The sequence below is a fragment of the Aquila chrysaetos genome, chromosome 2 (genome assembly GCF_900496995.4).
Source record: "Aquila chrysaetos chrysaetos chromosome 2, bAquChr1.4, whole genome shotgun sequence".
Lineage (NCBI taxonomy): Eukaryota > Metazoa > Chordata > Aves > Accipitriformes > Accipitridae > Aquila > Aquila chrysaetos.
Genome location: NC_044005.1, coordinates 18,434,599 through 18,447,600, shown reverse-complemented (window position 1 = coordinate 18,447,600; position 13,002 = coordinate 18,434,599). Strand labels below are relative to the sequence as shown.

Below are 13,002 nucleotides of genomic sequence, written 5' to 3'. Positions count from 1 at the left end.
AATAGCCAACATGCACTGACAGCCTCCTTACGTTCCTGTGATGTCAAGAATGAAAGTAAGTTCAAAAATGCATTAAAAGGTATATGTGGAGCAAATCCACCTGTGGCTATTAAACATGGTACCATGGGCATGACTACTGCCACCAGAGTCTGTAAACCAGTGACTGACAGAAGGCAAGAGGGTCTGCCAAGGGGAAGGCGAGCACATTTGCTCTGTGCCTCATACTTTCCCTAAGCATCTGCTACAACCATCATTTAGCTCCTGGCTGGCCAGGTTCAGGTCTATTTGGCTGGCCTCACACTCTTCAGCTGCCCTGTCAACCAAAACACCTCTGAGCAGTTAGGGCCTCTGCTATGAAACAAAACCTACTGACGAACTTGTGTGGGAGTAACCTCACCATTACCCCATGCTACCCTCTCACCTGTCAAATGGCAGCAAGGAGAGCCCATACTGGCTGCACTTGTAACAGGCTCCAGTGACAGCAGGCAGTGAGGGCTGGATCCTCAGCCTGTAAAATCTCCTGAACTGAGATGAGTTTTTGTAATACAAAGGAACAGCATGTTCCTGAACAAAGAAGCATCTACTACAGCTGTATGACATGCAGATAGAGCTAAAGAGCAGCAGTTACCAGTATTTACATTCATCTCTGAGGTTTGTTTTTTTAACTACAAGGAAATAACCAAGATTCTCATTGAAACACATACGTTTAAGAAATAACATACCCGACTGGGTTTAAGTGGTCACTGCTGGACTCACTAAAACATAGCATATTGCTGAAACAGGCAGTATTTCATAGCCCACCTATACAAATGATCCTTGTAGTGAAACGAGGCTGACAAGATAAGGAATAAGCCTAGCCATTACACCAATTCTTTTAACCATGAAAGTATTTTGGAGTGGCAGGGAGAAAGGACTGCAGCGCTGTGGCTGCTGATGGGGCAGGTGTGGCATGTCACAAGTGGACCTTTATGATATCATTTCCTTCCAGTGCCATTAATCACCCCAGACATCACTTGTTCTATCAGCTATTAACCAGTTGCCCCCCAAAACGCAGATAACTTTATCAAGGCTAGGCAGTGAGTCATTACTAAGCACTACAACATGCAGTGCCAAAGGCCTTGTTTCCAAAGAATCCTCTGAACTATTTCTTCCTGCTGTAAGTACTACATGTACTTATCCATACCTAACATTGGGGGAAAAATTACAGAAAGTAGAAAAAGTCACCAGCACTTTAAACACATGATTTCAGAAAAGGACAACTATGTTCCTTACAGCCAAAACATTCAAATCAAACCAGGTCTCTTAAAGCACCAATTTTTAGCCCCTTAGCAGGCTTCAAGGGGGAGACTCCCCCAACGAGCACACACATCTGTGGTGTGGTCTGATGGGGCAAACATGGGGCTTCAGAACAACAGCCAGCAGCATCCCAGCTTCACAGCTCAAGAGTTAGTATTTTGTCTTTTGCTACAGACATGTCTCATTCAAGTATTTTTCCTCCTTTGCCAGCAGTGCCACAGAGAATTCAGTTTCACGAGGCAACGCCTCAGGACCCAGACCGAACATGCAGAACCAATGCGTTACAGAGGAATAGGACCAAAGATGGATTGTTGATAAGGAGGAAGAAAAGCCTGTGAGGAGTGTGATGAAGAGCAAAAATAAGCCTGGGGTTTTTTGAGAAGGAAGGACCAACTGCAAATTCTTCCAAACAAGCAAGCATGACTTGGCGGTATGCGACAAGACAAAACAAGACACATTATAAATCTTCACTAACTGGCATTCAAGGGGAGATGATTAAACAGCTCAACATGAACTGAACCTGCTTCCAAGTTCTGGGCCTGGCTCTGCCACTTACTTTCCTAAAAGTACCATTAGATCTAGAAACATGACTTTCTCCACTCTACAGATCAGACCCCTGGGAGCCCTCAGAGCAACCTGCCCGCACAAGTAGTAGCCTGGCTGTGGGAAAGAGCAGACTTCTGCTTTGGTTTCCAATTCACAGGAATTATTTGACAGCATTTGTACGAGTGGCAATCACATCCTAGTCAAATTAGCCCAAGCACTGCAGTTGGGAGGAAAGAGAACTACAACTAAGGACATTTTACTTGGAACTAAAGGACATATCCCCTCAATGAAACTCAAGTCATTTGGAAAGCCATTCTTAAAGTACCTGGTTGTCCTCCAAATAGGATTTCTCCCTGCAGACAGAGAGAATACTAACTAGTATTTGTGTAGTGTTTGGACAGTATGTAAGTATCAGCATTTTCCTCCTTGATCATATAAAGGGCGTAACTCCTTCTGAGGAGAGTTAAATTCCATCAGCACAAAACAAACCATTGTTTCAAGGCCTGAACACTGAACTCAAAAATGAGAAAAAAGATAACCAGACAGAAGAGGGTTTGTTCCACAGCACTATGGCACAGATGTGCCCAGCACAGGTGCTTATTTTATCTATTATCACACTTACTGTAGTGTGTTTCATATGCTCTACTTCCTTGTTTCCTTGGCATATGTTCAAGAATGTCACCTCACCAAAAGGTGTCAACTACTGAGATGAACAGCACATTATCTGACCAATGTCAGGACATACACTGTCAATCAGTGCTTCCTAGGTGCCGTACATTAAGGCAGAGCAAACACTGTCATCTCTGACACCCCTCTCAGGTTGAGCCTATATATTCGAAAAAGCTGCACACATTTAGACTGTGTGCCTAGACTTCGCAAGTCATGACTCCTGAATTAGCAAAGAGACTTCAAACTACTTAATGTACACAAAGAACTGTTTCCCAGGCACCTTCTGCACTATTACAGATTGAACCAAACCAGGCACAGTGGTGACCTCAGGAGAGGTCAACATCTCTGCCTTGAAACAGGACCACAGGCCCATATCATTCCCAGCATGTTTGTCCAAGCCAGTCTTAGAAGTCTCAAGCAACGAATTCCACTGCCTACCTAGACAATCACAGTATCTTTTCCACTTACCTATCATCCCTCCTTCTTGGCACAATTGAAACCCACTACTTTTGTTCTACCTACAATGGAACTGGAATGGAATACATGGGGGGGGGGGGGGGGGGGGGGGGTGTTTGTTGGGCTTTTTTTCCTACAACAGCTTTTTACAGTGTCCGAAGATCTATCTCCAGCCTCCTCTTCTTTATGTTGAATAACACAGTACAATACACCTTATTTTCAAGGCCTCCGATCCTTCTCACTGCTCTCTTTGGGCACTTTCCAGCTGATCTGCCTTTTCCTTGAAATGCCGTGCCCCAGACCAAAGGCAATAGGTGAGGCTACTGCAGCAGCAGCCTTATCAGTGCTGTGCAGAATGGAGGCATTACTTCATATGCCTTGCAGGCTCTGTTCCAACTTGCGTACTCCAAGATGACATTTGCTTTTTTTTTTTTTTTTGTAACACTGTCAATTTGTATTCAGCCTGTGATCTGCAAAAGAATGCACATCTTTCTCTGAAAAGCTGCCACCTGACCAAGCTTATTATTGTTCCTTGCTGCATATCAGTTCAAACAGGTTGTGGTAAAGGGATGTACCATAAGGAGGATGCAGACTTCCTGAACCTGAGGTAAATGATTGCTAGATCACGAAACAGAGTTGCTATGAAAGGGTGATTGTTACAGTCACTTCTGTTGCCGAGTGGCCGCGCTCCGTGTTCCAATGAAATGGTTCTGCAAGCATAATAACACAGTAAGCTTTTTGAGAGAAGGATGCCTACCAGTAAGTGCTCTCGGAGATTACAAAAATGCACACATATCCATTTCTTCTGGGATGTAAAGTCTTCTTGACAGACTACTGGAAGAAGGAGCAGGAACCCAGAAACACAGTAAACTTTTCCTCCAAGAAATACACGGGGTTTTTTGCTACTACCTTCAACACTTTTTCATGGCTTAGTATAATTTCTACCATTAGGCTAGTTGTAAGTCTTTGTTAGAACTGATGTCAAAGAAACCCACCCATCTGGCCCCGCGTTACTTCTCATGATATAGTATTTCAGACTAACACAAGCAACAATGGGAGCTATTGATCAACACATGCACGTTTTATTTTTATGGCTTTTAAGGCTGTAAAAGCTAACTGGCACAATCCAGACATTTAACAAAAGTAATATTTAGGGTTTTTTTTGTGGGGAATCAGGGTTAAAGAAAATCCCCTGAGTTCTTCCTGGAAAAAAACATGCAATATACTTCATGGCCTGCTATGTAAAGAAACAGATTAATTTAATACCCTCAAACCAGCATTATTCTTAAATCTATCTTAAAACTCACGTTTAGGTTCTTGTGCACAGGCCATGGCACACAAGAGACCACAAATAAAGTTTAGAAGAGAAAAAGAGCCCATACAGATCTACAGCACTGACAACAGAGTTTAACATTTTATGGTAGATTTACTAAACAAGAGTAGCTTCTCTCATGTGCTAAAAGAAGGTTTAACTATCTATCACAGAAATGAAATGGGCAGAAGTTGAAGAATCAATTTAGCTTAAAGGAAAAAAAAAAAACAAACACGTTTGAGTCACACAGAAATTTAAATTAGGCATACTAATAATTTGGTATAGGAAAAAAAAAATCACTCGTTGCTATGTTCAGCAGATCGATCTGGTATCAGCATCAGAACAGCTTCATCATACTCAATTAAAACAAACAAACAAACAAACAAAAAACCCCCACCAAACAAAAAAACAACCCACCACACCGAACTGTCAGACCCAAATAGTCCTCAGCACAAGTAATGTATGCTCCAACAGGAGCTCCACACCCAAATAAAAATGCATCCCCTTGCATAAAACCAAAACCTGCTGAACTGATGCAGGTAGCAATTCAAGAACATGGTCTCAAGTTTCAGAACAGTCTTCGGCAGTGGGAATCCAAACCAGACCAAGAAGCCTTAGCTTCCTGTGCATCAAGGAATGCTATCAGTTTGTTATGGATGATCTCCCAAGGAGGGAAGACGACAATTCAGCTTGCTCACTAAAAATCAAGACAACTGGACTTTACTAGAAGGTGTTCTCAATTACCTCACCTCCATTTTCTTTTGTGGGCAGAATTTGATTTTCTCAGAATTTCTATAATTTCCTGAGACCTTTTTCCTCCCAGATGCTCACCCTGCTTTTATGAAAATAACACAGCAGAATAAAATCTGACCTTATATAATTGGGACGTTAGGATGTACAAGCACAGTTCTTTTGTCTGTTGAATTGCAGGATTTATCATGACACAGATTACATCTTCAGGCAACTCTTCAACTCCTTTGCTATTGATTTTCTACATACTATGAAGAGGAAATTCTGACTCATTATGTATATAGCTACACAGAAAAGCTCAGTTCACATAGTAATGTGGTAGAAGTTGCACGTGTGAATGCTTTTGCCCAAAGTAACTGAGAAGTAGCTTATCATTCAGAATGGGGTGACTTTAAATTATCTCCTCTTGGATGAAGCATATTTCACTTCACCTCATATCATTGTAACTTATTTTCACATTGCCATAACCTTACTGCCTCACATCTCTGTGGCTCCCAAAAGAGACTATATTAACAGCAGAACAACTACCGAGAAAATGGAGGCTTTTATAGAGCAAAGAGCCATTTATAAATGACTGCACCTCACTAATCTGAACTGGTGCCAAACACACACAACTCATTTTCTGAACAGATATATACATTTTTCTGTATTACCACCACTCCTCATATGGCATGAACAGGAGTCTTTTTATTCACAATGTACTGCCAGGTCTCCCTGGACATCTAGGCATATTTTACAAAAGGATAATATAGGTATCCAAGAGTCTTCATCACCACCTGCAATTCACACCACAGCTCTGTCATCTCTGCAATGGAATGGGGCACCTCCATTTCCCTAACCTTGTATTAGCGCTCGTGCACGGTGACAACCATTCCAAGGCCAATGTGATGAGCAGGGAACCAATTGGATTGGGAGTCTTTGCCAACTGCATAACCAGTAAACCCAGCTTGAGACAGAGGACGAGACCAAGCAGGTAGAGGAAGGAGAAACTGTTCCTTTCAGCAGTGGCAGGGACACATGACAATGTCAGAACTACAGGCTTACATCGCAGGCTCCTAAATTCTCAGTTAGGAGTGCCTAGAAACCTTGTCCTACTATTTAGCAGGCTATATTTTGCCAATAGCCAGCTACCTAAAGCTCTGAGGCTGTGCCATCCCCTTGGTGGAGGTGAACATAAAGGCTCACAGGAAAGTCCACCTGAGATGCACAAACCAGACATTTGCACGCTGCAGTCCCCTAAGGGGCCCTACTCAGGGAACTGCAGCTGCAGCATATATGCTAGCATGCAGATAATACAGGGTTCAACACAAAGCATGGTGTCCTAGCAGCTTCACTCAAAAGCCCAGGACAACTTGGCAGTAGTAGCTTCTTAAATTGCCTTGTGACTAAGAAATTCACTGAGGAGATAAGAAGCCTTTACTGAATGCCCTGTTCCACACAGAAGAGCTCAATCCCACATCACAACTCAAATAGGAATGCCTTCATACCAGCAAGGCTGAGCCAGAGACTCTCTTCTCCCCACTGAAACTGTACCAATGCACAGAAAGGAACATAAAAGTCTTACTCCACCAACAGCTTATGTAGAAAGGAGTTGCTGGGTGGAACCAAAAACCACTGTGGGAGGCAGAGACCAGAACTGAGGATGCACCTCATCCCAAAGGAATGCCCCTGCCATGGTACTACCAACAGAGCTCGGAGGATGGCTACCCTGGCACTGGGGAAGGAGCTCACATTCCTGTCTATACACGGCAGCAGGCTCAGCCAGAGGATCGGAGTGAGCCTGACCCATCTTCAGGTTCAGTCTCCCTTTGGGAGACACCAGCTGCAGGCTTGAAGCCAGGCTTCCCACTTGCCAGGCCAAGTGCTCTATCCTCCAGGTCAACAGCTCTCAACATGCTATCCAGGGACCACTGATCCTCTGCAACAGGCCTATGAAACCACACTGCCTTTTTGCTCACCACACTGCTCAGAAACCTGAAAGAGATGTAGAAGCATTAAGGGCTGCAGTGGGCTGTAACCCAAGAATTTTGGAACCGCTGGTCTGGGCTATAAATGTAGAGGTAGATATCACCACAGGCAGTGCTTTCATATCCTTGGCTACACCTGGAAGGCACAGCCAAGACTGTTATGCTCTATGAAGAATACAGCTCAGATAGACGTACCCAGTGTGCCACAGCGAGGAACAAAAATGCAGGTGAGCTCAAAAGGCCTTTAATACAAGGAAGATTACCTCGTGGATGTAACGCTTAGGCAAAAGCCCCAAGACACTGTGTTCAGGCAGGACAGCTGCTGTGCCAGGCACACATGTTACCAGAACTTCACATAACCAAGTGAAAATTTTTAAGAGGGCAGGTGCCTATAAGTTCTCCAGTAACAAAACTAGAAGGATTCAGATGCCAAAATTTAACAGGGAAACCTATTGAAACCCAGCAGCCTAAGCTGCACTTTAAAGATGGATACAAACATGAGGAAAGTATTTAAGGTTCCTGTCCAGTCTGTGGAGCAGAAACCTGAAGGCAGGCCTGCCTATGCCCCAAAGTAGCACCTTAACTGCTGGTCTGCTCACACTCCCTGGCACCTCATTTCAGCTAGGACAATGTAACATTTCAGCTTAAGAGTGCTGCTGGAGACAAAACCTGGAACCACCCTTAAGAAAGCAGTTCAGCACTCAGACTCTCTCTCTGAGGATGGTTTGAACAGATTTTGAAACGTCTGTCCATGATCCCTTTAGGACACCAGTGCTTCACACTACAAGTGGCTGCACTGGCAGACTCCAAAGAAATGAAGATTTTTCTCATCCTAACAATACCCCCAATTTAAACCCAGTATACTTCGGGAGTTCATTAGGAGGCTTCTCTTACTTTCCTGGATTATATAACTGCTTCATTGCAAACCTGTACAAACAAAACTGAACTTTGTAGTCACCCAGAAAGTATATCCCTAGGCAACGGGCAAATAAATTCCAAGTACCAGTCACTATAAAGTACATAAAGTAGACACACCGACACATAGTCCACTCTAATGCATGAATCACTGTACAGGAATGAGTATGCTTGCCTTATTTCCTACCATACACAATATTTCTGTTAAGATGTATGTTGAGCTTGGCACCACTTTCTACAGCAACAAAAGCTTACAAACACACAAGTAATCAAGTAGATATTATGCACAAAATACTTGAAATCTTTGCCTAAATAAATGCAGCTTCCCTCTGGTGTCAATGGAAGTTACCAGGAAGGAAAACAGAGCATCCAAGATAGCAGCGCAACTTGCTCCAGTGACTGTACTGATCTTTAAACCAAACACTTAACTCTGCTTCTACAGAAAGGCTAATATGAAATGCTTTTAAAACTATCAAAGCATGACTGAACAGACATATCTATCCACTGTCTGTAAATGCTATTCAAAGTGAGATTAGCCTGTACAGAATGAGATAGCCAGCCAATTTACATCAAGAAATTAGTAAAGTGTAGCAACAGAAACACTTCAGGGTCAATTTTCACAGCACTGCAAGGACCTAAAACTATTAACAAATTTGTGCAGTACACAAAGAAATTGTAGATCCATGTTATGTAACACAAGTGTAAGGAATTTCTGCAGTAGAGAAAAATGAAGCAAAGAACCTAGTCAAAAAGAGAAACAAGGACAGTGGAGGGCAGAAAGTCAGTTTTGGAGATTCCTAAACATAAGAATGTACAGCACATAATACCAAGAATGGAAGACAAATTACTACAAAAAGCTTTTTATATATTTTCTGAGATTCCCCTTAGTTTCTAGGCACAAAAACCAGCCTTATACCAAACCTCAAAACCCTAAAAATGACATTTTTCTTATGCTTATTAGAGGTTAAAGGGTATTTTTGAGTGTCACAAAAACTAACCAAAAACCTCTTGGGCAAGGTCAAAGCTTAGCATTATTCATCCAGAAGTATTTTGTTGGGAGAGTCACATGAAATTTAGAAAGACATTAAAGCAGAACCCACGGCCTTTTCGATACTTTAAAACACTCTGACAAGTTTTGCTGAAGTTTGACAGAGGATACAGAATGCCAAGAACACAAGCTGATATAAAAGCTTCTGTCGCTTTCTCGAAATAGTTTTGTTTCTTCTGCCTCCTTCATCTTTACAGAAAGGAACAAGTGCTGCCAACAGAAAGTTCACAGGGATTGGTGTTTTTAGCATGACATGCTTTAATAAAGTGTATTTGAAGTCTTGTAAAATACATTCTGCAAAGTTTGAACAGACTTCACGAAAAACAGAACATGAGTTATTTAGAATATTTTCAATTATCAAAACTGATTTCATATACTTGTTACAAACTTACTATTAGAATGAAATAAATCAGAAAAAGCTGTTATTCAGTATCAGAAGCTGTAATGCACATATCACAAGAACTTGGAACCGCATGGAGATCCACTTCCAATTAAATAATAAAATTGTGTAATATACTGCATCTATTATCCTCTAAGCTATTTAGATAAAGTCTAATTACAGCTTATTGAACTAACCTTTACCTCTGGGACCATAGAACATAGACGCAGTTATACCACCTTCAGACATCTCATTCGTAGCTCTGGTGAATACAAGCTCACCCAGGGGTTCGCATACCCTAATTTCAAGTGGTTTCGTACGACATGAAGGAAGGTTATTCCCAGTTATTTGACGCTTCCTAATAATATCTCGGTTTCAGCTCCAAATCTTAGCAAGGTCCGCAGAGAACCCAAATGAGACTATTTCAGCGGGAATACTAGAGACCTCTCGGGAAGCGGCGGACAGAAATTTACCCAGGCAATAAACCAGGGCCGTGCCGGGCCCTCACACACACACACACACACACACACAGACGCTGCGCACCGCCCCGGACCGAGTTTCCCCGGAACGTGCGGCAGCCGCCCAGGTGAGCGGGAGGCAGGAGACCCCAGCCGCGGCCCCGCGGGCGCAGAGCGGGGCGCCCGGAGGGCACCGGCCAGCCCTGCCTCCCCCTGGTCCTGGCGGGCAGAACCGGCTGACGGGAATCACGCAGCGAGCGCAAAATGCCCGAGGGCCGGCGCAGGCCACGGCCGAGCCCGGAGCGGAGCGGCCCGGCCCCGGCCCCAGCCCCAGCCCCAGCCCCATCCCGGGGCCGCCGCGCCCCTCGGCCGCCGCCCGCCCCAACTGCCTCGGCGGCCGCCCCGGCGCTCCCCGCGGCGCGGCGAGGGCCGCCTCCTTACCGGCACAGCTCGGCGAAGGCCTGGAAATTCAGCTTCCTGATCTTCTTCTCGCTCAGCCAGTAGCCCACCCGCTTCCCCTTCAGGAAGGTCTGCATGGTGCCGGCCCGGAGAGGCAGCGGCCGCCCCGCGAGGAGGAGGATCAGCTCGGGGCGGCGGGGGCAGCCCGGCTACCGCTCGCACTCGGCGCCTGCGAAGAAACGGCTTTAAGAAGAGAAGAGAAAGGAAAATCAGTCGGTTCCCCGCGGAGGACGCCGGCGCTGCCCCCCACCCGCCTGCTCTGCGCCGCTAAACCGAGCGAGGCGCAGCCTTCGCCGCCGGCGACGACCGGCGTGCAGCCCCCGGCAGGCCTTGCCCCGCACCGGCAGGCAGCTCACCGAGGCGGGCAGAGAAGGTGCCGCTGCCGGTGGGGAAGCCTTCACCCCCGCCACCCCACCCGCCCGCTGCCAGCCCCGGAGCGGCCAGCCGAGCAGGCATGCCGCTGCTGCCCGCCGAGCAGCGCCCGCCGCGGCGCCCGGCCGCCCCTCTCCCGGCCGCCTCCGCCCGCACGGACCCCGCCGCCGAGCTCGCCTGCGTGCCTGCCCGCCGCCGCCGCTGCTGCTGCTGCGCGGCCGCGGTGCTGCTGCAGCCGCTCAGCTCCCCATTTGCCCGCTATTCGCAGCCGCCTCCGCTTCCTCCTCCTCCTCCGGCTCGTCCCCTCCTCTCCCCGCTCCCAGCCCACAGTACAGGGGCGGGCGAGTGGGTGGGCGAGCGGCGGCAGGACACACCCGCCGCGCCGCCGCCCCTCTCGCACCGAGGGGCCTCGCCCGCGCCCGCCCCGCGCCGCGGGCACGGCGCCCGCCCGCCGCACCGCCGCCGGCAGGGGGCGGCTGGGGCTGCGCCGCCGCCTTAAAGAGACAGTGCCCCTTTTTCGGGCCGGGCCGGCCCGGCTGGCGGAGGGCTGTGCCAGCGCGGCCGCTGCCCCGCCGCCCGGTCCCGCTGCGGGCACCGCGCCCGGGCCGGGCTCGGGCTGGTGTTTGCGTTGCCCTCGCCGCTCTCCCCGGCGGCTCAGCCCACTGCAGCCTGCTGTCGGCACGGCGGGGGGGTATCCTCCGGCCCCGCCCGGAGCCGCTAGCGGGCGGAGGGCCGAGGGCCTGCCCGCCGAGGGGAGCTGAGCCGTGCCCCCGTGAGGGAGGGCCCGCGCCGCGCCGCTGCCTGCAGAAGGGGAAACAAGTGGGCTCGGCTGTCTGCATTAAAATTCAGGGAAGTGCTGTGCCCGGGTTTCTATTTAAAGTAAAGGGTTCCAGGCGGCAGCGGGTGGCAACTCCCGGGCTCCCCCCTCGGCGTCGCCTGGGGAGCCCCAGGTCTCCGCGGGCGACGACACGGGCACGGGTCGTGCCTCCCGTGGGCACACTCCTCCTGAAAGGGCTCCCTGTGCCACGCTCGGCCGCGGCCCGGGCTCGGGAGCCTGTGCCGCTCCCCGGCCCGGGTGGCCGTGCTGCCGGGCCGGGCACCGGACGGATGCTCGCCGGCTCATGGGGGCCGGAGGGGTCCAGTGCGCTCCAGGAGCGAGGCCTGTCGATGAACCATGTAATTTCGGTTTCCGAAGGAAGAACAGTTGATACAGCTACTTATATTTCCTATTAGAGCTACTAAAACTGGTTATTCAGTATAAAGGTGTACATCCTTCACAGAAAAAAGGTTCCTGTAAATGAGTTTTCACTGCAAACCCAAGTATCTTCCTTCTTCCAGCATTTGGCAAGTATCTGTAAGGATTTAACAGAAGTATCAGTAACAGCTATTTCTTATTTAACTTTTTTTTTTTGCAGGTAGCAGAAGCCAGGCAATGCCAGCATAAGTTGGCATTCTGATTTTTGGGTTGTGCATTCCTAAATACCAAGGCAGCTGTTCTGCGCTTCATTTCAAAGGAAGAACATTTCAGTCTGAATTACTGTGGTATCTCACAGCACAAGTATAATTTTCCCATCTTTGTTTCTCCCCTTCATCTGAAATGAGTATCATCCAGCCTGAACGTTTTTCTCCGTCTCTTTGGGAAGGGAAAGCATAGCTTTAATAATAATTATGTCTTTCACAGAGCTGTTGGCAGTACCTGCAATGCCGAACTGAGATGCAGATGATGCTCCTACGATGGTGCTTTCTGTGACCCAGGCTTGGAGCCCTGTACAGTTGAAACTGCTCAGTGAGTTCTGCTGACTCACAGTGCCACAACAAATGCGGTTTAATAACTTTAGCAGAGTATCAGAAAAGGGGTAGAAGCATCCATTCAAAGGAAAGAAGGGGGAAAGCCAGGAGAGCCTTAAATACGAAAGGGGTCATTGACCTAGGGAGTAGGTAGAGACCATTTTACATTCCTGTCGTTATTTACATGAACAGTCAAGTCATCCTAAACCGAGTGTATTAGAAAGTAGGCGGGGAGTGGAATCGCCTGCAAACACCTCATACCAATGTTTTTTGAAAATGTGTAGAATAATACTTTTTTTCCATTTGTGGTGGCTTTGAGGAATAAATATGTTTATTTCTCTCCTTCCTCTTAAATTATTTGCCGCTGATACGTTATAACCTTTATTTTTCAGAGCACTTCTTATCTTAATCATATTCACACATTTTTGCACAGTTCATTAATTAATGTAATTAGAATTAGTAAATGTATTTTGATAGCATGATTCCTGCTGCAGAATGTTTTAGTGATATTTAAACATTTCAGGGAAGCATGATAACTTCAGGAAAATTTGTAACTCAAAAAGGTCCAAATACAAGACTTTATCAAA

The 13,002-nt window shown here is 47.1% G+C and overlaps 2 protein-coding genes across 3 annotated transcripts in view; both read right to left on the bottom strand.

The window, feature by feature from the left end:
• Positions 1-10,434, bottom strand: part of ITPK1 (inositol-tetrakisphosphate 1-kinase) — a 157,911-nt gene extending 147,477 nt beyond the window's left edge. Inside the window, exon 1 of one of the 2 annotated variants that reach the window (XM_030033605.2) lies at positions 10,238-10,434. In XM_030033605.2, the coding sequence (XP_029889465.1) occupies positions 10,238-10,332 (95 nt within the window). In that variant the 5' untranslated portion in view covers positions 10,333-10,434. Of the gene's footprint in view, positions 1-6,760; positions 6,785-10,237 lie in introns of those variants that run through there. The other variant, XM_041122042.1, reaches the window with a different exon arrangement.
• LOC121233804 (translation initiation factor IF-2-like) lies at positions 10,334-11,750 on the bottom strand. The gene is made up of 3 exons (XM_041128713.1): positions 11,539-11,750; positions 10,805-11,460; positions 10,334-10,438 (listed from the first exon to the last, which is right to left on the bottom strand). Exons 1-3 carry the CDS (start codon positions 11,748-11,750, stop codon positions 10,377-10,379), a joined length of 930 nt encoding a protein of 309 aa, XP_040984647.1. The 3' UTR covers positions 10,334-10,376.
• Between the last annotated feature and the right edge of the window lie 1,252 nt (positions 11,751-13,002).

Coding starts and splice junctions, on each gene's coding strand:
- LOC121233804 (XM_041128713.1), bottom strand. CDS start 11,750: ATGAGCCGGCGAGCATCCGTCCGGTGCCCGGCCCGGCAGCACGGCCAC. Junction 11,461..11,538: donor GCCGAGGGGGGAGCCCGGGA/GTTGCCACCCGC, acceptor ATTTTAATGCAG/ACAGCCGAGCCCACTTGTTT. Junction 10,439..10,804: donor GGCGGCGGGCAGGCACGCAG/GCGAGCTCGGCG, acceptor CTCTTCTTAAAG/CCGTTTCTTCGCAGGCGCCG.